The sequence below is a fragment of the Cyprinus carpio genome, chromosome A25 (assembly GCF_018340385.1).
Source record: "Cyprinus carpio isolate SPL01 chromosome A25, ASM1834038v1, whole genome shotgun sequence".
NCBI lineage: Eukaryota > Metazoa > Chordata > Actinopteri > Cypriniformes > Cyprinidae > Cyprinus > Cyprinus carpio.
Window position 1 is genome coordinate 2059553 of NC_056596.1, and position 27510 is coordinate 2087062.

General features: G+C 36.5%; 2 protein-coding genes across 3 annotated transcripts in view; one reads left to right on the top strand and one right to left on the bottom strand.

Annotated features, from left to right (window-relative positions):
* Positions 1-18293, bottom strand: part of LOC109097391 (DENN domain-containing protein 2A-like) — a 34228-nt gene extending 15935 nt beyond the window's left edge. The window contains exons 1-4 of one of the 2 annotated variants that reach the window (XM_042714995.1): positions 18005-18293; positions 6624-6728; positions 3306-3392; positions 623-1573 (exon numbers count right to left, since the gene is read on the bottom strand). In XM_042714995.1, the coding sequence (XP_042570929.1) occupies positions 623-1573; positions 3306-3391 (1037 nt within the window). In that variant the 5' untranslated portion in view covers position 3392; positions 6624-6728; positions 18005-18293. The remainder of the gene's footprint in view (positions 1-622; positions 1574-3305; positions 3393-6623; positions 6729-18004) is intronic. The other variant, XM_042714994.1, reaches the window with a different exon arrangement.
* A 4092-nt stretch (positions 18294-22385) lies between these two features.
* Positions 22386-26533, top strand: LOC109098855 (calcium and integrin-binding protein 1). Its single transcript, XM_042714996.1, has 7 exons — positions 22386-22638; positions 22772-22806; positions 23903-23999; positions 24142-24295; positions 24382-24500; positions 24579-24667; positions 26283-26533. The coding sequence occupies exons 1-7, from the start codon at positions 22588-22590 to the stop codon at positions 26302-26304; spliced, it is 567 nt and encodes a 188-aa protein (XP_042570930.1). The 5' UTR covers positions 22386-22587; the 3' UTR covers positions 26305-26533.
* The last annotated feature ends 977 nt before the right edge of the window (positions 26534-27510 follow it).

Sequence of the window (27510 nt, forward strand, 5' to 3'; positions counted from 1 at the left end):
TGTGAGGTTCTTTCAGTCCACAAGCAGTTTCTCCAGCAAGCATGTCTACGTATGGAATGGTTATACCACAGACAGCAATATGAGATGAGGAATTACAGGTTTTTAAATCCTGACAAATTCACTGTATGGATCTATTAAGCTTCCAAAGTAATACATCAAAAACTGTGGAAGGTGGATTGAATAAAGATGCTACTGATGATTCATTTAACAGATTTAAAATTACCCCGCACATTAGGCTGAGATAGTATAAGAAGTAGACAAGCTACTTGAAAATTGGCAAAGGCATTGTCTGGTCTCTACGCACATGATTGATTTAGTGTGATTTGAGCTAAATAAGCTAAATTTATGATACCATTTTGCCTTAAACTGTATTGGTGACTTGGGCAACACTTTTGTAGTATTCAGTCCTTCCATTTCAAATAGATAGGTCGTACCAGTTGTGCAAAATTTAAAGTAGGTGCCCAGAGACAACACAAAGATGGCCACCAAGTAGACTGGCTTGCTTACTAAAAGGACTTTGTTAATGGTTAGATACCCAATTGAGGTAGAAGTGCACTAGATGCAATCCAGTCATTCAGCTCATTCTTAAAGTGACACTAGAAACAAATATCAGTCTTCTTACCTGTTATTAGTGTTCCGAGCTCGTCCGGAAGGTCTTCTACAGACACCTTGTGGTGGAGGACAGGACGGAAGGGGTGGAGGAGGTATGGAAGGTAAAGGGGGAAGATTTCGTTTACCCTTGACGAAACCATGGTTGGCCAGAAGGTTGTTTGTCTGCGTGTGGTGTTGAAAGGTTCTTTGGGGTTTTGGCAAAGGGTTAATGGAAGGAGCTCCAGGTTCACTGTAGACGTTCTCAGAGTCCCGACTTCGAATTCGGCTGCCAAATCTCACAACATCCAGAGTCCCAAAGATTGGCTCTGTGACCCTCTTCTCAGCTTCTTCCTGCTCCTCTTTGGAAGCTGGGCAGAAGTAATTGCCTGGCATAGACAAGGATGATTTGGAAGGAGTCTCCTTCATCGCTTGCTCAAGTTTCTTAATGTGCGTCAACACCAACTTTTTGTCCTGACCAGTTTCTGTTGTTCTCCCCAGTGGCGCTTTGTCCAAAATGCATTCCTTTTCCTTCACAGGTCCCTCAGAAATGTGCAACGGTTCTCCAAATTTACTCCCGTTCTCTTCGCCACAGTTCTGTCTCTCCCTGTTGGAAAGTCGCTTACTGTCTTTCCTTTGCACTTCCGGCTGTACCTTCTTCTTTCCACTTTCAGTCTCCTTCAGTCCCACTGTTTGGGTGTTTGACCCGGTGGTCTCTGTTTTACCTTCCCATTGGGATATCTTGTCCCGAATGCTGGCAGTGCTCTTAAGTCCTAAGGGAGTCTTGGGAGACTTGCTGCAACCCCCCAGACCATTTTCAATGGGCCGAGGATTGGAGGGACTCTTGTGGGCGAGCATGATGGTGTCTCCTGGGCTTCGGTTGAGGTTGCTCAGAGACGAGAGACTGTCCCTGACCCCACACAGGTCTGGCCGCTGAAGCACCACAGATTGGGCCTGGTCAAGCTTCAATCCGCAGCAGTGGAGCCTGAAGAGACCACAGGAAAGATGCTAAAGACATCAAGAGTGTCTGACAGTCTTTAAGTGATTAGTAGCAATTACAGAGTCTGTGCATCTAAAGATCACATTTCAAAGCATCATTCATTCAAAATTACATTTTCAGAATGACCAATTACTAATCCCTCACAACCACCAAATTACAGTCAGTATTCAGCATGAGCCAAAAGTGTTCAAACTTTCCACATTAGTATTAATTGTGTTGTCTAGACTTTCAATGGTACAATGAATTAAAATAACCATTTTAATGTAAAATTCAAATGAGATGCAGATGGACTTGCAGACAGTGTGTCTTCTTTCCTCTGTGGACAGAAAACACAAGCCTTTCACTGCACAAGTGAATCAGCGCATCGAATTGAAGGTTATGATTTTGCCTCAAGTCCACCTGAAAACAAAACTCCTCTGTGAGTGTTTGACCAAACGAGTTTCCACCAACAGTGCAAAGTTAAAGTGACGGTCGTGCATTTTTCTTTCTTTAACTGGCTCATAAACACATCCTTGGATTCCGTCCAATGACATTGCGCCAAACAAACAAACATAGGAAATGTGAACCTACAAACTATGTGTGTATGCTAAGCTACACAGAGTTTCAGATGAGAATATCTTCCCCAGTATGCCTCCAAACAGTGATTCCACTTTTCAAATACAAACTATTGGCTCTCAGAAAATTCAAATAAACTTTCAACAACTTTCTTTTGGCATGTTATTTTTTTTTTCCTTTCTTTCTGGCTAATGTATCTCATTTCATGAAGCTCAAGGCAGCCAAGAGAAAAAAAGTAGGTCACGCTCCAAAAATCTGAAGAAAAGAAGCAATAGAAAGAGGGAACGAGGGAGAGACAGAGGGTGAGAAGAGTTAGGAAAGAGGAAAATAAGGAGTGTGTAGGACAAAATATGTGATGGTCTCATTTCTCGTTGCCTTCAGGAATAGGCCTGCTCAAAATCTTGGATAGTACATCATCCATCATCAGCCAGGATAAAAGCCAAAGTCTCCTCATCAAGATGAGCTAACAGGGTTGAGGACATTGTAAGCCGAGGAAATAGCATTTGATGATAGCGGAGCTCTCTCTACTTTGACCATGTTTGCTCAGGATCTGGCTGAAAATACTCACTTTACCGACAAGACTCCATTAAAATGAGCTCACTCATTTCGCCTATTTTTCTGCAGGTTTTAAAGCTCGTACTAACAAACTGTGGCATTCCAAATCACCAAGGGTTGGCAGTGCCAAAGGAGTTTAATTAGCTTTCAGTAAAAATAACTTTCACAGTTAGGCTTGTCCCAAAATCATCCTTAATATCCCAACTGTTTATAAAGTCTATCAGTGTTAACGTTACTGGACAGGTTTAGTTTTAATACCATAGTGAATGAGGGATGTAGCAGTCTGTTTGACGGCAAACTTCTTAAGCATGGACTAAAAGTTCTTATGAACTTACAAAAACATCTAGGCTACTAATTTAGCAGATGGTTTCATCCAAAGCAACTTATAAATAGAAACGCTGCAACATAAGCAACTCATCCTAAGGAAACACTAAAGAAATTGCTGGAATACCACCTATATTAGACCTATATTAGGTACTGTAATAACACCTATAGTAGGACAAAGACCTTGTCAGTTGTGGAAACACTAGGGCTGCAGAAAATGCATGCATAAAACAACAAATTAACAGAAAAATTAAAGGAGACTCAGTCACTTAGTTGTACATACCCGTTTGCTGATTGGTAGATGCAGTCCTCTGTGTTTTTACAGAGCAGCAGTGCTCTCCCGCCAGTCATGGTGCTAGCAGACGGCATCCTACACACACAAACAGACATAAATATAAGGTTTTTTTTAACAATTATCATGGTAAAACCATGGTTTAATGGACATATGCAATTGTACTATCAAGGTATTTTTTTAAATGACCATGCACATATCATGCTATATGAATATGGCATTCATTAAACACCATAGTAAACATCAAAGCAGCATGGTTTTAGCGTCTGAAACGACAGTACTTTTCACATTCCATGTGGTTAAGAAATACTGGACATTTACAACAGTCATCTGTTAATCAAACAGCAAAGTCCTCATGACACAGGAGTGGACTCAGCCCTGGGGGCTGAATGACTCACAACCCAAACACAAAAGACTATAGTTACGCCAGACTGGTTCCTGTAGTTCAACAATCCCTGTTTTGCTTCATTTAGGAAATCATCATTATTACTGTTGCTTATAGTAAGGATTAGTGATCTGAACAAATGTCTAAGACAGAATATTAAGCTTCAGTGTAACTTGCCCTGCCCTGCTTGACATAAATGACACGCCAAATCTCAAAATATGAAAAGGAGACCAAACAGACAAGAAAAATGGGGAAAAAACAAGGATTTTTGACTTGATGTGACCTGCTGCGACCTCTTATTTCTCCCTGCACTGTGTTTTAAAAGGAGCCAGTAATTATCAACCACCCAGCAGTCAGGTCTGTTTTCAAGCGATCTGGACCCTCTCCACAGGTGTTACCACTTAACCAGCACATTTGGAGAGGATTGTCGAGCGTGTACGTGTGCGTCTGTTCTTTTTGTTCTGCCGGAAGTATGACAATGTCCACGGGACACAAGCGGGGGTGCAACATAAAAGAATCCCATCTGTTTCCATGTTCGGCGAGCGCCATTCCACATGTGAAAGATCTCAACGATTACCCCACATTCCCAGCATTCTGCCACCACTGGAGCCGGCTGTAAAAACCTTCCTCTCTATACCTCAGATGATGTAAAGGTTACCAAACTGTGCTATTTCGAGACTTGCACATTGCCTTGCATTGGCGATTATGCCTCTGGTGTGTCGTTGGGGCTCCAGTGGTACTCAGTTTGTAGATCTATCTGTGGATGAGTATTGCTTGGCATCATCGCCTGTTTTTCTAAATGTCGGCCAAGAGCAATAATGAGAGCGTTGTTGTGCTGTGCAGTTTCACACTTTAGTGTGGTGAGACCTCTTATTTTGATTAGCAATTAATATAACCATCCAAAACTGCTGCTATTAAACTGCAGAAGACCTGACTGCCTGACTGCTTTTATTTTGCTTCTATCTTTCTTTAGTTTGCTCTCTTTTTCTCCTTCTTTCTATCTTCTCTCTCTCTCGCTCTCGGCCGCAGTCCTAAATGATTTTCAGTGTGTTCCTCCCTCTCTTTCTTTTTCTGAAAATTCAAAGAGAGAGAGAAATGAAAAGCCAAAGTTTGAGCATGGGGTAAAATGAAGAGCAATAATTTATAGCAGGTCATAAGCAGGTGTTAAATTGCATTTAAACATTGTTTTACAATTGCATGAACAAACTATATGATTTTAAGAGATTAGGGGTCTGTTCAGATCACAGACCTTAAGTATGAACAATTGAAACTTAGTACACGCCACTAAAAACCAGCTCATCCTATTAGCCACAAACAGTAAATCTGGCGGTCGCTGTTTATAACCTTAACTTTAGGGTCTTTTCAGTGTCTTTGTTCTCTTCACTATTGTTAAACGTGACCCCTGAGAGATAAAGCATGACATAGAGAAAGTGAGCATCTGTTCCTGGCAGGAAGTTCATTATTCTGAACAGAAAGAGGATTGGATCAAACAGACACATGCACGATTCCTGGGGTCTCTTTCTCAGGAGACGCATTTGAGACATCAGAGGTCACTTCTGAGGGACTTTTAGTGTATTAATATTTAATACATTTAGATTCTTAGTATACAATGCTATTAGGAGATCGTATGAGTGAAGGATGGTGAAGGTCGGGCTACGGCCATCAGAACCCATCAATAATGTTATGTAAGCGACTAACAGCCCCAAACAGCAGATCTTTATCATTCCAGAGACACAATGAGCAGATACAGAAGAAGAGCAGACACAATCTGCACTTATTAAGTTAAAGAACGCAGAAAAAGGTTATTTCCGGCAGACCAGAAAAGCTTTAAGTGTGTGCAATAACTGCTGCAGAGTAAACAAGTCGGTTACAGATGGTTTGTGTGCTTGTTTTGTTACACTTATGAACTATTAAACCAAGCAACATGTTTATAAATACACAAATAATGTCCGAATTAAAATCTCAAAATGCTAAAAAGTGTCTGTAAGGGCTGAGAAAAATAAATAAATAAATAAATAGTAAAAAATTATAAAAAAAAAATAAAAAATTAATTTAAAATTAATTTTAATAAAATTGTATTTAATAATAATAATAATAATAATAATAATAACAATAATAATAATAATAGAAATAATGATTATTTTTATTATACTAATTCAACCTGATTAAATTTAAAATGACTATTTTAAATGAATCTATCCCCTTGTAAAACAATAATAATTATAATTCTGTATTCTACGCGTGTATGTGAATGCAAAGGCTTTTAACTTTTTTGTACATCATTGCTTTCTGAAATGTGTCAGTATGGAGTCAAAATGATGCAATAAAATCCTGCAAAGCTGGAAATTTTGTTAATTGCAAAAAAAATTCAAAATGCATCTGGTTTTTTGAAAACACTAATAATTAACTTAAATTAAGAACAATAGAAGCTAATGGGAAGTTAACGCAAGTATAAGTGTTTGTGTGTGGAGCAGTTATTAACTTCCCGACTTCCCAGTTATTCAAATCCCCTTGGATTCAACAAAAGAATGTAGATTCGTCACATTTATTGTACATAACAGCATTATATTAGTGGAATGATGTGTAAAAATGTGAGTGTGTGTGCGGTGACCTAGTGGAAACAGAAGACCATCTGCGTTTAGCTATAAATCGTATCTTTTTTTCTCTCTCTCGCTCTGATCAAGCCAAGTGAGCCAAACCCTGCAGCGCAGCCGGATTGTAGGAGGGTTTCATATGGGACATGCAGCACGTATTCATGAACGCACACATGCAAACAAAGGGTCAGATTCACAAAGGGCAGGTCAAATCCGCAGTTTTCCTACATGACATCAGCGGGAGAGCACCATGGTTACTTACAAACTTAGTCTTAGTGCTCAATGAAAGGGATCGTGTTCAAAAATACACTTTTGTCATCATTCACTCACTCGCATGTTGCTCCAAACCTTCATGACTTGCTTTCTTCAGAAGAAGACAAAATGAGATGTAAGGCTGAACGTTTGAGAAGATGTTTTTCATGAGTGGATGGTGAGCTACAACAGACAAAAAAAAAAAAGCATTATAAACATATTGCATATGCTTTTGCAAAGTTTTGAAAGCTTCAGTCTACCATTAATGCATATAAATGAGTGACCAGTGCATAACTGAAATGTACTCTTTTGTGTTCCACAAAAGAATGAAAGTCATTTGGAACAACATGAGGGTGAATAAATAATGACAGATTTTTATCGTTTTATGTTCTGCATGTAGTGCAGTGATGAAATCGCTCTTAATGGAATGCTTTTCAGTCTGTGATGTATCACGTATCTGTGCCGAACGCTGGTGTTCAGCACTCCAGTGACCGAGATGTTGAGGAGAGCCAGCTTTAACTCTGTGTTCCTCCTCCTCCTCACAGCTGGTTCTCATAAAGCTTTCACTCGGCTGCGGCCCTGAGGGCCCTCAAACCGATGACATCATGCTCTCTGCACTTCTCAGAAACAGCGAGATAGATGTGTGATTTCCACAGAGAGAGGACAGCTTGGCCGTCACTGATATTGAGAGTCCGAAGCCAAAGCGCAAACACGTTTACTCTTCATTCTCTGTCTTTCCTGTTTGTAGGTTTAGATTCTGCTGACACGAACCGGAACAGACTCAGTAAATCTGCCAAATAACTCAGATACTTGCTAATTAAGGAAGCAAGACAGTGACAAAAACAACCTTCAGGAACTAATTGAAACAGTATGAGCATGAGCACACATCTGTTTGTTTGCACTGATTTGGGGGTAAAAATTTGCAGAATTCTGCCCCAAGAAAATGTGATTCGGAGTTTTGTGGCTTAAACAAAACAAAACAAAATAAAAACTAAACAGACAACCCACTGAATATGTTCCTACAAATTTCTGGTTTCAAAAGGAAGCCGTTTTCCAGGGTCTTTTTAAGGTATAATGTGTTAAATGACGCAGAGAACACTAAGCAAATTAACCAAAATATTTAAAAACAGTTTAAATATATGAATATATTTTATGCAGAAATCTGCAGAGATTCCTGTGAGATTCCATAGCATCGACGAGAGACCCTAACAACCACATAGCAATGCCTTGGCAACCACCCATAACACCCTGGAAAGCACTTCAAAAAGAATTATGCTGCAAACCGTAAACATATAACAACACATTATGCATAAACAACCACCCATAACACCGTAGCAACGCCATGGAAACAACCAATTACACCCTAACAACACCCTGGGAACCACTCAGCAACAACACAACAAACATTAAACATTAGCAGCCACATAGCAACAACCTAGCGATCAACCATAACACCACAACAACAGCCCGGCAACCACTCATTACACACTAGCAACCACCTAGTAACAGCATAGCAACCATCCAAATCACACTAGCAACCGCAACCACCATTAACACCCCAAAAACATTAACAACCACATAGCAACACCCTGGTAACCTCCCCTAATTTTCTTGCATCATAGAAAATTTACCTGCATTATGGTGCATAAGTCACCAAGCTTTCCCCAATTTTTAATAACCAATAGCAATGCCTTGGCAACCACCCATAACACCCTGGCAACATCATGACAACCCCCCAAAACACCCTGGAAACCTTAAACCTTAAACACAAACTAACATCTTAAAACAAACGATATATAACCCAAAAATGCCATGGAAACAACCCAATAAACCCAAGCAACACCCTGGCAACTACTCAGCAACAACATAGCAACCATCCCAAAACATACTAGTAACCACACAGCATTCTACCGAAAACATTAACAAGCACATAGCAACGCCCCGGCAACCACCCTCTCTTGCATCATGGCAGTGATGTTTCCTCAGGTAAATCATCACCCTTTCCCCAGTTTTTAATCACATGTTCCTTTTTTAAAAATGACAGATTTCTTTCTGTTTTGTTCTGTTCCAGATCACACACACATCCACTCATGTACACATATGTCTACAAACACACACACACACACACAGAGAGACTGGGGCACTACATACTACATTTACTGCCCTGCATTGTAATCCACTGTGGGAGAGGAAAAGCTTCAGACAGGAACAATTCTAGGCCGGCCACAGAATGAGACAGGAAGTGCAGAGGATACAGCAAACAATTCATTCATGTATGTTTGTGCCACCTCCCTGCTGAAAAAAAAACAAAACAAAAAACAGCTAATGCAGGTTAGGTATGCTTTGAAGCATGGCAGCTGGTTTGAGCTGGTCCTTAGTTGGTCATAAGCTGGTTTAAGATGGACATGTGCTGCTCCTAAACTAGTCCTAAGCAACTAGCTCCAGCTCATGACCAACTAAAAACCACCTTAAACCAGATCAAACCAGCTTTAAAACATATCTAACCAGCATATGCTGTTTTTTTCAAGAGGGCTATCAGTGCCTTCCAAATATAATCTCGCTGCGAACCCTTGTGCATTTGAATCACAGCTGTGTTCCCTGTTGTTGTGGTGTCGGAATTGTTAAACATTACAATAACGTTCAAATAATTTATTGTTAATGATATTCTTCCGGGACGTGGAGGACGATGATGGCTGTTTACATATGCTTGGGTCAAATGAGCACAGTGAATCCGTGGAAGCTGTAATTATGGTTTTAAGACAGAACCACATGACCAACGGCGCGACACTTTAGGCCCCGGAGACCTCAAGGGAGAAAACTGCATGACAAAATGTTATTTTCTTGTTTATGCAAGAGTTAGTTAAGAGGGGCGACATCACGGACAGATAACACAGGAAGGGAGATAACAGGAAGTGGAATCTGTGGAGAACGAGACCCCAGTAATCTCACAAGAGGTCTTAAAAGAGATCTCAACAGTGTCTTATGTGCTCACTTTTCTGTTTCTCTTAAAAAATAGACCCCAGTTATCTCACTCGCTTCTCCTCTAAAGACTCAAGAGAGATCTCGATGTCTCAAACTGTGATCAGGATTGTCAAGAAGTGTCAGAGAAATGTCAGAGATCTTCATATGACTTTAAGACCAAAATATTTGAGTGTTGTGTTTAAGGTACAAGCTGAGAAGAGGCTGAGTCTTTAAAAACCAGAGAAGGCAGAAAGTCTCCATTTCATCGTATACCTATCTAGAAGATGAAAAATTATATATTAAAGAGGTCTCAATAAATATCCTTTAAATAAAGGCACAAATCATGGAGGAGCCCATTTGATTTTGATCTGAAGAGGAAAACCAATGAATCCATTTCCATGGAATTCCTAATGTTACTGAAGGTCGTGAAAACTTTCAGACCTTCATTTAGACTCCGTCACTCTGGCGGTTTGGTTTACATTCACTCTGGAAATGTTGATTTTGAGAGTGAGCTGAGGGCAAAAAAAGAAGGGAAAGAGAGAGGAGAGGAGGAGAGAGAAACAAGTGGCTCTGTTGCTTGGTGGATCGTTGACTCCGGAACAGGACTTTCCCAAGCTCTCGCCACGCAATGCTCCGATGGGAATAGCGCAGGGAATTGTAGGAATCTGTCTGCGCTGAGGCGCATAGGGCCGGTGGGAATGGTCAGGCGGAACCACAGAAGCGTGAGGGAAAACAGGAAGTGTAACTGGAGATCTGGCTTCGAGTCAAACAAAGAGCGGAGAAAAAGTTGTGGTGTGTGAGCATGAGGGCCAACATGAGTAGCACTGATCGAGGACTACCACCTTGACTCCACCTTTTTGGAGACTGAGACCACTGCATTCAGATCAGCCAGAAATGGAACACTTCTACTGTATTTTAAGTGGATTCTTGGTAAAGATTCTAAATCTTCCAAAAACCACGGCCACCAAAAGTCATCTCTATCTTCATTCTGCATCCTCAAGATACTTCACAGAGAGGAAAACATTCTGTTAAAATGAATTGTCTCATCATGATCGGACCAAACATGATGACCTCTCAATGACCTCATCCTTCCTATGAAATTTTCCGAGTTTAAAGATATAAGTTTTTCTACAGACAGGGACAAAAACAGAAGCTCGGCCACATGACTCCCAGAAAAAGAACAGTCTTTGGAAATTCTGTGGTTTTCCCTTGTAATGCAAGAACTCCAGAAGATCTAGAAACTGGGAAACTGCATGTTCCTCTGCAAACATAAGCTTTAATGCATCACGGGGTGTTAGAGCTCAGATATTTCCATGATTTTCAGGGTAGGATTGTTCTCTGGTGTGGACGGACAGGCATTAGTATTAAAGAAGGGTTTGTGCACATTTCATAGAATGCTTTTTGAGAGCCAAGCTGGTCAGTATGAGATCAGTTATCCAAACCACTCCTGCCAATTTTTTCCACAACTTTGCCTCCAGTTACAATTTGCTAATGTTCCGCTGCAACATTCCCAACACAAACATCTTACCTTCTTCAAGGTCCGGAAATAAGTTGTGTCTAAAAGGTAAAACTCATTGTGAAACTCTTGATATTCGCATTTGCTGCAACAAAACTTATGGCCAGAGTTAGGGTTGCTGCAGGTCTCCACATAAAAAAAAATATAAGAATTTGCATATAAATCTCCCAAGACTTTCTGCACAACAAAAGTACCGTCTAGACATGACCCTGTCGTTCTAAGGACTCAAACAAGATGCTTCCCCTCAAAAAAGAAAAGCATATTTGCAGAAAGGGTATTCTTCTGAAGTGTGAACCTGATACAGGATTAGTTATCAAGGCTGTGCATGTAAATACCAGGCAGTGTGTTTGAGCGCGACTGTAACAACTAAAGCATTGTGCGAAATCTCGGCCAGGTGTGTCTCCACCTGCACAGACGGACAAATTGCGTAACTCACATTACCTGAAACACCTCTGACAGGTAAAAAGGGCTTTGAAGCTCAGGCAACGAGTTAAGTAAAAACATGAACTTTTCAGTCACGTTGAATGTAAAACAAATGACTTAATGATACCCTTCCATTTAACGGGGTCATATGAAGTTGCTAAAAAGAACATTATGTTGTGTATTTGGTGTAATGCAATGTGTTTATGCAGTTTAAGGTTCAAAAAACACATTATTTTCCACATACTGTACATTATTGTTTCTCCTCTATGCCCCGCCTTTCTAGAACGCATTGATTTTTACAAAACTCATCGGTCTGAAAAGCGAGGTGTGCTCTGATTGGCCAGCTATCCAGTGCGTTGTGATTGGCTGAATACCTCGAGCGTGTGACGGAAATGTTACGCCCCTTAACATACTGTGATGCATGTCCCGGCTCGATAAGTCAAAACCAATAAAACCCATTACAAACGAGCCATTTGTTGCATCCAGTGGGGACATAATTACGGATTATAATGACTTAAACTGTGTTCTTACGCATTGTGTTGCGCATCGCGCTGCGTAAACATAAAACCATGTCTGCATTTGTGATTGAAGAAACGACAAACAACAAGTCTTTTCAACTTTACAGATCTTCTTTATGCGCCAAGAGCTTGTAAAACTCCAAAGAGAAAGGAAAAACTGAAATCGCATAATATGACCCCTTTAAGAACAAACATGGCAGGTTTGGTGTGCCAAACAGGTTAGATTACGTTCTAACGTACTCACATCCAAGTAATTACAATCCATTAATTTACATATATGTCTCTCAACAGAAGAGTATCTCAACTGGTGTTCCATTAGGAACCACATTTTACATTAGACTTCAAGTAGTCACCCCATACCAGATCCATATGTCTGGGTCTTATTTTCTTGCACTTTGAGTAGTTTGTTCATTTTTAAGAATGGAGGCATGTTACACAACCTGTCCAAGTTGGCATCTGTCAAACTTGACTAGATTCTACCAAATGATCAACAAATTAGCACCAAAAGTCCTCCGGTTTTAAAAGTTGATAGTGAAAAGGGTGCAAAGTTGAAAGACTTGAGTGTTGCATGACAATGCTTGACCAGTAAGTAATGCAGTAACTTGACACTTCACTCCAAGAGTTCAATGAATTGGTGAACGTTGACGCGAGTCACATGAAAGCATCTTGGATGGTTTGCTGGTTCCGAAGAGCTGTAATTGGTTGCAGATTGGATGTGTGCAAAGCAGCGAAAGAGCGAGCAAGAGAAGGAAAGAAGGCAGTATTAAAGTGTTTTAGAAGGTAAAGAGGTATTTTAAACCATCCATGCTAGGAGAGGAAGAAGGAACTTCCCACGATCCAGATGGGGAAGAATGGATTGTTTTACTTAGCCTCACCCACATTCTCCTTTTTATTTCCTTCTTGTTCCTCCCTGTCATCTTCAAACTCCATGACACTTCCAGATCTCATCCCCTTGCCTTTTCACGAATCACATGTCCTTATCTGTAGATTGGCCATTAAGACAAAGGCAAAGTTCACTGAGGAATGCCAAATGATCATTCTAATGATTCATGAAGTGCATCTTTTGAGTCAGTTTCCTCTTTTTATGATTGTCCTCTAAACAAAGTCGATCTACCCCAAAATTTTAATTCTGTCACTATTTACTCACCCTCATGTTATTCCAAACCCATTTCTTTCCTCTGTCAAACACTAAAGGAGATATTATACATTATGTTGCATAAAAATGTACTGTGACCATGGCCTATGAACCTAATAAAAGTCCATGCAAATTGTGCAGTATATAACAAAGTTATAACTTTCTGTGAGGAACAGACTGAAGTTTTCATTGCTAACTAACATTTAAATATTTTGCATGAAGCATTGCACCAGATTTAAATGCTTTGGTTGTTGCCTCTCACATGGGGTTACAGCAAAGTAGGTTTAAACATAAGGAAGTACAAGGTAGATTTGAGACCTCTGATGTATAACAACTTAAACTTTGGACTGTTCCTCACACAAAGTTAGCATACAGCTTCAGAGGGCTTGGAATATAGTGGACTATCTTAGTCGAGCTTAGCAGACTGTGGTCACGGTAATATTCTTTAAAACTTGGAATGACATTAGGGCGAGTAAACAATGACACAACTTCCATTTTTAGGTGAACTCTACCTTCAAACTGGTGGTGCATTCGGCTAAACACTTACTGGAAAAGCTCTGGAAACCCTTCATCTAGCTGTAACCACCTTGTAACCTGCTCTGTATTTCTCTTCTTGAGTGCTACAAAAACCATTGAACCTTGACATAGACGGCATCGGAGCGACAGCTTGCAGGCACGGCTCCTTAAAGAGTGGGGGCTGGAATCTCAAGAGTTATAAAAGAAGAAGGGTTACAGAGGAGAAAGACAGGAAGGAGGAGAAGAGGTGGAGGTCAGTAATCACAGCATCTGTGGTCCGTTCCCTTAAACTACAACACAAAGCCCCGGAGCTCACGGAATCCTGAGCAGCCAGAATTCCCTCAAACGCACCGCGGGGCGCATTCTACAGCTGTTGCCGTGGAGACAGTCAGCGGCGGTCCGGCGGAGCTCAGGTCATAATGCCAGTTATAACAGCACTGTAAGCTAGTAGGGTTTTGCTTACTGAAAGACATCATTCTTAAAATGAAGCATCTGGCCTGTCGCGGGATGCACTTACATGTGTATGACGCTTCTGCAAATGCAGTACAACAGAGACAGATGTCTGTTACCACATGTCACACACAAAGACTGTCAGCCTAAAATTGCAAAGCTCACATACTCGCAGACACACAAAGTCAAGCATCACTCATCCTAATGCTCATTCTTAAAGTTTGAGATATAAAAAAAACCGCTAAACAAAACTGCATTTTGCACTACTGACAATAATGATGCGTCAAATCACGTGGCTTGTTGAGGAGAGGTGTGCTGTTACTTTACTAAGTGAACAGACTAACTATTTTAACCTGGTGGATGATATAACAGGTGAAAAAAAGATCTTATATTGAAGGAGGAACTCAAGCAATATCAAGAGACTAGAAGAGAGCAGAGACTTGGGTGGACGCTTTTAACTTTTAAGGCCAATAAACAACCATTTAATAAGCGTCCAGAACACCCTAGTAACCATCCATAACTCCCTAACAACCACACAGAACACCCTAGCATCCATGATAAAAACCACTGAAGGATGGACTCTTTTCAGTTAGGTCAATAAAAACAACCACTTAGCAACCAGAACACCCTAGCAACAACCCAGAGCACACAAGCATCCACCTAGCAATGCCCTAGCAACCATCCAGAACACCCTGGCTACCCCATAGCAGCAGCCAAGCAATCCCCCAGAACACCCTAGCAATTTTATAGCAACATGCTAAAAAACACCCTAGCATCTACCTAACTACTACTTAGAACACCCTGACAACTGTATAACACCCTAGCATCCACCTAGCAACCAACTAGAACACCCTGGCAACCCCACAGCAATAGCCAAGCAATCACCCAGAACACCCTAGCAACTGCATAGCAACATGCTAAAAACCACTTGAGGATGGACATTTTTCACTTAGGCCAATAAACATCCACTTAGCTACCAAAACACCCTACAATCAACCTAGCAATGCCCTAGCAACCATTCAGAACACCCTAGCAACCCCATAGCAACAGCCAAGCAATCACCCAGAATACCCTAGCAACTGCATAGCAACATGCTAAAAAACCACTTGAGGATGGACGCTTTTCACTCAGGCCAATAAACATCCACTTAGCAACCAAAACACCCCACAATCAACCTAGCAATGCCCTAGCAACCATTCAGAACACCCTAGCAACTAATAGCAATGGCCGAGCAATCCCCCAGAACACCCCAGTAACTTTATAGCAACATGCTAAAATCCCCTAGAGGATAACACCCTAGCATCCACCTAGCAATGCTCTAGCAACAATCCAGAACACCCCAGCATCCACTTAGCAACCAACTAAAACACCCTGGCAACCCCATAGCAACAGCCAAGCAATGAAATAGAACAGAACTAGCTAGTTGCTTGATAAATACTTGTTGATGGTGGATTTTTTTTTATTAGATTAAAAATCCACTTAGCTACCAGAACATCCTACAATCCACCTAGCAATGCCCTAGCAACCATTCAGAACACCCTAGCAACCCCATAGCAACAGCCTTGCAACCATTCAGAGCACCTACGTGACTGTATGATGGATGCTTTTCACTTAGGCCATTAAACAACCACTGAGCATCCAGAACACCCTAGCAACCACCCAGGTCACTTTAGCAACACCCTAGCAACCTATTAAAAAACAACAACTCTAGAAGTGTTTCTACAGGTAAGCATTACTAAAAACCAAGTTCTGCATTCAGTTCCAAAGGTTTCCAATAAACAAAGCAGACGAAGCAGAAAAATGTCCTCCACAGCTCACTCAATTGTGGTTTTTCTTCCCCGAACTCATCCTCTGACCTTGTGAGTCGTGACTGTTTATTAGAGTCATTTAGAGTAAGCCATTAGTCACAGACCAGAGACAAACAACTCACTCTATCAAACAGGCCTGCATTCAAATGCTCCTACCCAGAATCCTTTGCTACTTTGGGAATTTACTCAGAACTGATAGCCAAAATTAAAAACCCCTCATCATTCACAAAGGTTTTGAGTTGAGGCTTCGTTCATGAAATATGAGAAAAAATTCTGTGTTAATAATTTGTGAAACCCCTTTTTTTAATGTAAACTGCATCTGACAATTTGCATACAAATAGTTTTATGCATTACACATAAATCAGTTGTAATTTTTTTTTTTTTTTTTTTTTAAATGTGAATGAGGGCTACTTTGGGATTGTTTATAACACACTTTGACTCTTTTAATAAAGATTTAGCTATACAGAGAGTGGTACATTTAATTATGTTTCAATCCAACCAAAATCAGCCCATTTTTAAAAAGTAAGATGATTCTGTTTGGGCCTCAAAATGTCTTTGTATGTCTGCAGAATGACAGCTTAAGTGGAACTGAAGTTTGCTTCTGATGTGTAATATTGGAAAGACTATGGGATTATGGGTATTTCTTATCCCGTGTTGCAAAAACAAAAACATTTCAGTCCTAAACATCAGTTACAAATAAAAGCATGAGAGTGAGTCACTACAAGCCGATAGAAATGGGAATATCCCACTCACAATATGTTCTATGCTAAGAAATACCAAATATAGATAAAAAATGACTTAAACTGATTTAAAATTGATCAGGAGATCCTACACTCTCAGTTCTTTTGGCATTGACATAATTTATAAATTTATGAAGTCATGCCTTGAGACGACACCAAAACTCTCTCTCTTACTGTTATTAAACCATCAAACATATTTGGATTTTTCTTATACAGCTTGGCTGAAATGCTTTTGTTTATATCTCTCTCTACGTTCAGCTGTCCAGAGAAATAGAGCTTTTGTTCACTTGGCTAAAATCACTTGCAGCACTTATTCAATTACGCTCTATATCTATCCGCTCTCTCACTTCTTAGCCAGGAATGCAGCTATTAACACACATTTCTCACTACCAATTTAACTTTCAGTCGTTGAACAACAAACCAGCACAAACTACAATCACTACAAAACTACTGTGCACTGCTTTAAACTTCACACATTCAAGCAATGCAAACAATTCACACTGAACACACACATACATGTTTACTTAGCTATTTAAATGACAATACGATAAACTTAAAAAAAAAAACGTAAAAAAAAAAAAAAAAAAAAATATATATATATATATATATATATATATATATATATATATATATATATAATATATATAATTACAATTACTACAGTCTACTACTGAAGAAAAAAGGATTTTATTTGTTTTGATTTTATTTAGTTTTTTTTGTTTGTTTGTTTTTTTTATTTTACCATTGAAGGAGGTTTTGTCAAATATATTTTGGTTTTGTCAGATAATAACTATGGACTAAACCTAAAAAAATACATTTTAATCAAATTAAATTATATATATATATATATATATATATATATATATATATATATATATATATATATATATATATATATATATATATATATATATATATTTTGTATTTATTAATTTGTTGAAAGAGGTTTTTTTCTAACTTTGGTTTTGTCACAATAACAACAGACTAAAAAGTTTTTATTTATTATTATTTATTTATTTTATAATATTTTTTGTTAAAAATGTATTTTATTGTATTTGTTTTATTAATATTTTTATTTTTAGAATTAAAAAAACATCATTTTTAGTATTGAAGGAGGTATTGTCAAACATAATCTTGGTTTTTGTCACACAATAACTACAGATTACCCATAAAACTTTTTTTTATTTTTTATTTTAGAACAATTAAAAATATATATATTTGTATTTTTTATTATATTTGTTTTATTTATCTTATTATGTTTAGAATATAAGTATTAAATATAGTAATTTTGGTTTTGTCAGACGCAATTTTGTCTCCAAAGTATAGCTAGTTATGCCACACACAACAACAACAACAACACACACACACACACACACACACACACACACATACCTTGCTCTGTTGTTTGCGCCCTGCAGTAGTGCAGTAGTTTCTCATTTTGTAAAATCTGACCCCAGGAAAGATGGCATCCACTCTCATGATCTGAGCAGCTATTCCCTTCCTCTCCTCTTTTTTCCTTCTTCAGCACACTCTTTGGCTGATTAAATCCTCTTTTTTCCCAGCCGGTCCCCGTGTATCCTGCAAATGGCCTGTGAGCAGAAGAAAAGCAGCAGTCGCTCAAATAGACTCAAACTCCAGCTGCAGGCAACTTTATCTCTCTCCAGTGTTTCTGCCTTCCTCCGCTCTCGTTCTCTTTTCCCACCCCTCCCTCCTGAAGCCAGGACCCCCCTCCCTCTCCTCTTTCCCATCGGAGCCTTTCTCCTCCTCCAAACCCCCCACTGCTGAACTAATCTGCAGCTGGACGAGCGATTGGATGCCTTGTTGCCGTGGAGACAGAGTGTCCTGCTTTGAAAGTTGACTGGAGTCAAACAGAGCACAGAAAAACTCCATCCATCCGCATGAAATGTAAATCAAAAAGTGTTTGGATATTTCAGACACTCTTACAAATCACAAATAAGATCTCTTTGATTTCTCAGTTGTGTCTCCTATGGAAGTGAGATCAAATAGAAATCAGATGGAAACGTCTTTCCTATTTAGAAAAAGAGTCTCCTCTAGAGCTTAAGATCCGAAGGATGTCTCAAACTGTGCTCAAGAATCAGAGATCACAATATGAGCTCAAACATTTCTCATCAAATTCATCCACATCAGTTTTATAGCTCTCTACACTTACTGTATGATAATTATATGAAATAAAAAGATGTAAAAAAATTTTAAGTGTCATTCTTTTGAACTTTCCTGAAAAAACACCGATATTGATAATAATCAGAAATGTTTCTTGAGCATCAAATCAACATATTAGAATGATTTCTGAAGATCATGTGACACTGAAGACTGGAGTAATGATGCTGAAAATTCAGCTGCACATCACAGGAATAAATTACAGTTTAACAGAAATTCACATAGAAAACAGTTATTTTAAATTGTAATAATAATTCACAATATTACTGTTTTAGCTGTAATTTTATTAAAATAAATGCAGCCTTGGTGAGCGTAACAGAAAAACAAAAATCTTACGAACCCCCAGATAACGGCGAAATACTAACAACAAACAAAATTGCATAAAAATACATTTTAAAAAAATTATATATTAAAACATATTCAAACATTTCCTGATTTTGTTTTACTCTTTTTCTATAATCTGTATTTTCTTATTTTTATTTTTAATATTTTTTAATTAAATGGACAATGGATACAGACTACTTACATTTCTTACATATCTTGTGTTTATCATTTCTGAACTGATGATTTATTGCATTAAAAATATGACAACTTATTAATCAATAAATCAACCAACAAATTAGTCACGTAATGAGGGTTAATTTCCACTTGTAAAGCTAGTTCACAAGATCACTGTTTTTACTGTATTTTCCATTAAATAAATGCAGCCTTGATGAGCATTAGATAACAAATTCACTTTATTAAGTTACGTCACATGTTTCCAGTAGTGCTTCTTCTTGAGGCCCCTGGAGCGCTGTGTTTGTCCTGCCTGCAGTGGGATGGTTTTATGTTAGACTGAGGGTCTCTAAGGATCCCATGTGAAAGACAGTCTTGGCTTGACTTCAAGAGAGGAGGAGGATAGACTCGAGGGATCGAGTTACGCACAGATTTAACTGCAGAGATGGCAGGCTTGATGTGATAGGAAGGTATCCAATGGTGGCTGAAGGTTTCTTGCGTGTTTGGTTCTGGCTACAGAATCCCCTGGTCTTCTTGCACGATTTCCTTAAGTACTCTGACCAAGATAAACATCCCCCGAAATGGAGACAGGGAATAACGATTAGAATTTGCATTGATCAAGTAGAGTTCTCACCTTTTGGCACAGAAGGTAGTTTGCATGAAAGACACTAGGAGAAGTCTGTTATTGGCTGTCTGTTTAGAGAATGAGAGCTTTCAGATGACATCAAAACATGAACAGTTGCATCGTTATAAACTCTGATTAAGAATAGTGGTTTTGGTAGTGTAATCGTTCATAAGGTGTGAATCTTTTCTCTCTCTCAGCTGGGTGTGTTGTTGTCTTGAATGAGGATGTGAGGCTTGTCAGACTCAGACAGTGTTCAGATGTTGATTCTCGCAAGAGTTCTTTGTCTTTTCAGACTGTGGCCCTCCTCTGGTCCAGACAAATGGCATCAGCTTTACATTTGATCAAAGTGATCAGTAAATACAAGTGTCTTTTGTTGCTGTTGTAAAGTGTTTGTGCTTGATTAACTCTGGCTGCGAAGCTGAATTTATAAAGCAAAGTAGGCGACTTTGTAAAAAGTCATTTTAAAAAACAGTTTAATAACTTAGTTCGATAAGTTATAAGTTATTAAGCAATAAATAAAGGATTTCAAAGTTTTGCAACATGTGAATGAGAAGAAAAAAAAAACATGCATGTATAATCAAATAACATTTCTAAATAAATAAACATTTCAGTGTGCAACAGAGAATGAAAGACACTGATTATCAGGTCTGTCTTTATACCTGCTGCTTTATGTGTTTCTTTGACATATGAAGATACGTTTGACAATGAAGAGAAACGGATCGAGGGTTTGTATGTGAAAATGTTATTTGGCCAGAAAAGAAAATGTAAATTTAAATTTAAAAATAAAATTAAAATAATACAAACAAACTATTTTCTGAAGATGTTTTCTTTGGATTAGCTTACCTGATTACTTTTGGATTTATATATATATATATATATATATATATATATATATATATATATATATATATATATATATATATATATATATATATATATATAAAATCGCAAAAAGATTCACGAACCCACTCCGAAGTCCCGATCTGAATCAAAAGATTCGCGATACCCGATCCGATTGAAGCGCTTCGAAACAGTGAATCATTTTGTGTCCCAGTTGTTAAACTGATTCGTGTGTCGAAAAGCTCCGTTTCACCCATCACTATACGTGCTTTTTAAAGATCATTACAAGCGATGTCGAAATTCGAAAGTGAATTTTAAATGATCTTTTTAGGGAATCGCTTGAACTGAATGATCGAAGTCACGAGTTTGAATCAATCGGAGCGGTTCCAGCGTAAATGACTCACTCAATTGAATCGGTTCGTCTGTTCCTCCGTTTTCGGTTCTTCAGCTGTTTACACGACACTGTCAGTACTACTACTGGCTAAACTCTCTAGTTTTATACACTTATATATTCCCTTATATTTTCTTACTACACACATGTATTAAATGCGCGTCATTGAAGGCGTGTTTATTGCTTTTATTTGTAATAACTGTATATATATATTTACATTTAGTCATTTAGCATACGCTTTTATGCAAAGCGACTAACAAATGAGGACAATAGAAGCAATCAAAAACAACTAAAGAGCAATGATATACAAGTGCTATAACAAGTCTCAGTTAGCTTAAACACAGTACACGTAGCAAGGGCTTTTAAATAATATAATAGCCTAAATAAAAAGAAAACAGATAGAATAGAAAAAGAACAGAGCAAGCTAGTTTTAGAGGTCTTTTTTTTTTTTTTTTTTTTTTTTTTTTTTTGCTTTTGTTAATTGTGTAATAAATGAAAATAAAACAGATAGAATACAAAAAGATTAGAAAGCTAGTTAGATTATATTATATATATATATATATATATATATATATATATATATATAGATATATATATATATATATATCATAGGAACTTTAAAAGAACTTAATTAATTCCCTATTACACTGCCAATAAATGAAGATAGTGAACATGCAGCTGTTATAAATTAAAATAAATAGCCTAAAGTTCTAAATAAATGGTTTACTTATGTCATAAATAAGTGACATGACAGTGGATTTTTTTTTTTTTTTTTTTTTTTTTTTTTTTTGTGATATGATGCCACCTTCTGAAATAATAAGCAAATTGCAGAACCAAGTCAGTGCAACGTGATACCAAATAAATCATTTAAGGTCTTTTCCTTCCAAACATTTGGTCAGAATAATATAATTATATGTGACATAGTTACATTATAACTAACAATAACAATGAGTAAGATGCTCCAGGAAATATTTAGATATTAAATACACGTTGATTATCAGTATTATTCTCTACCTTTTGTTATAAAACGTAAAAATAGACTAATTAAGGTAATAAACGAGTGCAAATATCTAGTTCACATAAAACGCAGCTGTTTTATTGTGCTTTTGAATATACAGAAGTAAACATTTTTGTGCCTAAACGTTATTTCTTTGTATAACTACCTTACTGCCTAACTACCTAATTAACTAACTAACTAACTAAAATAAATAAATAAATAAATAAATCCCCATTGTGGATGTTTGTTCCCACGGTGACTGACGTGTCAAGCAGGAAGCGGAAGCGCGAGAGCGTGTTGCTTTCGAGCAAAGTTTGTTTAGACTGTTGGCTAAAAACATTAAAACTTCGGCCGCTTACCTTAGTTTTTATAAAACAATAGAAACATTATTCGACTTTATTATAGTTTAAAGTGAAAGTGCTAGTCGTGCTGAACGAAAGCAGGCGGTAATGGGGGGAACATCGAGCAAATTACCGAAAGATCTTCTGTCAGAGTATCAGGTGAGACTGACTCATGTCAGTTCTTAAAAACATATTTATATGTAATAGTATTGAAATATATGTTCATTTGGTGAACAGTTATAGCAAGGAGTTGTGTTTTTGTATAATGTATAACTCGTCTTTGCTTACGCAGGAGCTCACATTTCTCACAAAGCAAGAAATCCTACTGTAAGTACAGTCATGACGTACTTGATCTGATGCACACATGACGCCGTGTTCAGAATATTCTGTGTTATGTTTGGCTGCTTTCAGTGTACTTAAGTTATAATTGTGAACATGGACTGTACAGTTTAGTTTGTTTCTTATTAGTTTGTGTTTAGGTGAGGAATAACGATAGAACTTTAGCGATTTTATTAGTTTTTTATTTTTATTTTATTATTTTGTTTTAGTATTTGTAGTACTTTAACTTAAACTTACTTTATTTGCAATTCAACATTTTAAATATTTCTATTTGCCTTTAATTTATTTTTATTTCAGTTTTAGTATTTGTAGTACTTTAACTTAAACTTATTTTGTTACAAATCAACATTTTAAATATTTCTATTTGCCTTTAATTTAGTTTTATATTAGTATTTGTAGTACTTTTAAACTTATTTTATTTGCAATGCAACATTTTAAATATTTCTATTTAGCTTTAATTTATTTCTGTTTCATTATTTTATTTTATTTTAGTATTTTTATAGTACTTTAACTTTAACTTAAACTTATTTTATTTGCAATTCAACATTTTAAATATTTCTATTTAACTTTAATTTATTTCTATTTCATTATTTTATTTTAGTATTTGTAGTACTTTAACTTAAACCTATTTTATTTGCAAATCAACATTTAAATTTCTATTTAGCTTTAATTTATTTTTATTTCAGTTCTATTTTTAAATTTTAGTTTTAGTATTTGTAGTACTTTAACTTATTTTATTTGCAGTTCAACATTTTAAATATTTCTATTTAGCTTTATTTTTGTTTCAGTTTTTACTTCTCTTATTTACCTAGACAACATTTCTAATTTTCGTTTAAGTTTTTCATCTAACAATAATAACTCACTTTAGCTTTATTTCAATTACCAACACTTCATTTTAATTTAATTTTTTTTTATTACTGCTTATGCACATCTTCTCTACCATGGCATTCCGTGTAAAGTGGATTTGTGGTTGAGCTAAACTACGCAGATGTACAGTAGTTCAGTTACTGAACGTGTATACTAACTAATACTTAAAATGTTTGAATGTCATTCAAATGTGCTCATCATCAGTGTGTTTGTTTAGGGCACACAAAATATTCTCTGAACTCCAGGGCGGAGAAAATGGGCCGTACAGCTCCAGGGTGTCCATGCAGAAGATCCTCACACTTCCTGAACTGAAGGTAACAGATGAAGTCTATACTGCTGTCATAATGCAAAAAAACTAAATGATTCATTTTCGTTTTGCAAAACACAGTATCTTATAATCCTTCCAGATTTAGCCATTGGGCTGTATATATTCGGTGTTTTTGTTGGCTGTCACAGGCTAACCCCTTCCGGAAAAGGCTATGTCACGTCTTCTCGACCTCTGACATGAAGGATGGCAGCTTGAACTTTGAGGATTTCCTCGACCTCTTGAGTGCCTTCAGCGATACGGCGACTCTGGAAATCAAGTCCCACTACGCGTTCCGAATCTTTGGTAATTGTTGAATTGCTCTCAATACTGACATTTAACGCAATAGCAGTAGCAAACAGCACTCGATATAAACACTTCTCATGCTGCAGACTTCGATGATGACGGGACCCTTGATGCTAGAGACCTGGAGAAGCTGGTGAACTGTCTGACCGGCGAGACGGACGACACCCGTCTGACTGCGGAGGAGATGAGACAGCTCATAAGCAATGTGAGTGTGGTGGGTGTACGTCACATTAATGACAGAGCCAGTGTAACTGCACTGATGTAAACTAACCTCACTGTACAGATCCTGGAGGAGTCAGACATTGACAAGGACGGGACAGTCAATCTCTCCGAGTTTCAGCATGTCATCTCCAGATCTCCAGATTTTGTCAGGTGACAGAATTTTGCTTTTTATTTAAAAAGGGAAAAACTGGACAGTTGACATATTTAGCTGCCTTCAGTCTGATAAAGCTGTAATTTGAAAAAAAAAAATTATATATATATATAATATATATATATATATATAATTATATATATATATATATATATATATTATATATATATATATATATATATATATATATATATATATATATAAGAGCCTCTGAGTTACATTAAGATGTCCGCATCAAAAGAAATGTACAAAAGTGATTTTGTGTCCATAGAAAGCACATTAAATGTAAGTAAAAATGTCTAAATTTCAAATAAGTTTTTGGAGAATAAAATGTCAAGATTTGGTTGCAATAATGTTAGATTGTCATTCAGTGTAACACAATATTTATGCAAAAATTCAAACAACATGCTTATTCTGACGTGTACATATTAAAATATCTAAAAGAATAATGGAGCATACTAAATTTGATTGTGTTTTAAATTAGTAAAAAATTCTTACTGACAAATGGGCAAAACCTAGGACAGTGGCAAATGTTAAAAATGTAAAATTACAACTCATTAGTATTTGGGGTGAAAGTAATTAGTCTTTTAATATGTCATAAATTGATTTTTGTTGTAAATATGCCTGACGAGATTGTTACACTGAATGACATTTTACTTTAAATCAGGGGAAAATGTATGATATTTATTTTTTGCTCAGAAAAACAAAAACAAAATTGCAATTAAATAAAACAGAAAACTTTTTGCATTTTTTGGGGGAAAAACTACAACAGTTTAAAGCAGTATTACACTTTTTTTATGCTTAAACACTTTTTTGTCTTTGACCCATATATATATATATATATATATATATATTAAAATACTCAGAAAAATGGCAAATATATATACACAAAATTTTCATTTTAGCTTGTTTTTTGTAATTTTATTTTATGCTTTTGCCATTTTTCTTAGTTGTTCACATTCTAATAATTTTTAGAATCTATATAGCTTTAATTATACATTTAATGAAAAAAGTTATTTAGTTTCTAATTGTAGTGCGTCAACTTGAAAGACACATTTAGCTGATTATGCAGTTATTTTAATATGTGTATATATATAAATATATATAAAACAGTATTTATTAATTTTGTGAATTGGCTTTTTATTTTCATATTTTCAGTTTTCTAGTTTGTTTTAGTTTAATTATGTGACTGTCATTTTTATTATTTTTCTTTATATTGCTATGTAAGCTTTATTAATTAATTTAATTATTAAATGATTTTATTTCAGTTTTAGTAATTGAATTAATTGTATTATAATTATTATTTTTCTTGCCAGTGCAACATTTCAATTTTTTTTTTTTCATCTAATACTTATCCTTTATTTTGCTTACATGACCAAATTACACTTTTCATCATTCTATATTACAGCACAATGATTATAAAATGCATAAAGCATCAATTACGCACCTAATTCACATCTTTTGCACAATTTTGTTAGAGTGAAAAAGTGTCCTGTTTTTTGTTGAGAAGTGAGAAAATCATGAACTTGCCCAAGGTTTCAAGTCTTCTTCCCCAGACTGGAAGGCAGCATTTCTCCTGGTTTGTCCTCACTGACTGAGAATGTTCTTTTGCAGTTCGTTCAAGATTGTGTTGTGAACTTCACACAGAATGGAAGCGGTCTTCCGGTCCGGATTGTTCCCCTGCGCCTTTGGTCTGTCAATAATGTAGCGACCTAATTGTGAATGTATATTCTTGTTCAGTATTTCTACCATTTATATGTTTAAAAACATTTTACTTACTCTGTTAAAAGAAAAGAAACCTTCTTTATATCCTGCATTTTGGATCATATATTTGTACCTAATTTAATAAACTCCTAATTCTGTGACTTTGATGTCCTGTATTTATATTATTATTATTATAATTATTATTAGTATTATATTTATGGCACTCTGAAACTGTCTGTTCCTGTCAGGATGGAGGTTGTTCTTTTGGCACAGCAGACACAACAGTGTTTAACCCACAGACAACATCTTTAACACACATTCGATAGCTAGCGAAGTAATCCACCAGCGTTGGCTCATCTGTTCTGTTTTCAGTGCCATGTCCCAGTTGTCCATAATGGCCTATTAATATGACACAGCTGTCATAAGCATTTCACAATAAGCATAAATTAGAGGCAGGAGAAAAATAATGCCATGATCTAAATATAAATACAATTTAAATGTGTGTGTGTGTGTGTGTGTGTGTATATATATATAATTTTTTTTTTTTTTTTTTTTTTTTTTTTTTTGCATTACAATTATTTTATTATTATTTATACATAGCTTTATATATAGCTTTTATTATTTTCAGTTTTCACTTTAATTTGTAGTGGTTTGTATTTTTATTAAATATTTCTAGTTAGCTTAAATGTATTTTATTCCAGTCTTAGTAATTGTAGTACTGAAATGTAAATTTTGTTGCATTTGTCATTTTTATTAATTATTTCTATTTAGCTTTAATTCACTTTTATTTCAGTTTTAGTAATTGCAGTACTTTAACGTAAACATGTTTTATTTCATTTTTATTTTCTTTTTAAGTTTTTCATCTTTACTCTTTAAACAGTTTTATTTTCAATAACCAAAAATGATTTTTAATAGTTTGAGTTTACAATAACAACACTTACACTGAGGATTTCCAATAAATATGCTCGATTGTCATAAAAAAGGGGTAAAATAAAAATATGCTTAATATGACCTCCTGAAATATTTTGTTGCTCATAGTTTATATATATAAAATGTACATTTCAGCAAGTTATTTTATTATTATTTTATTATAGATTAGAAACTAGCGTATGTGACTAATATTGTACAACCTTACAAA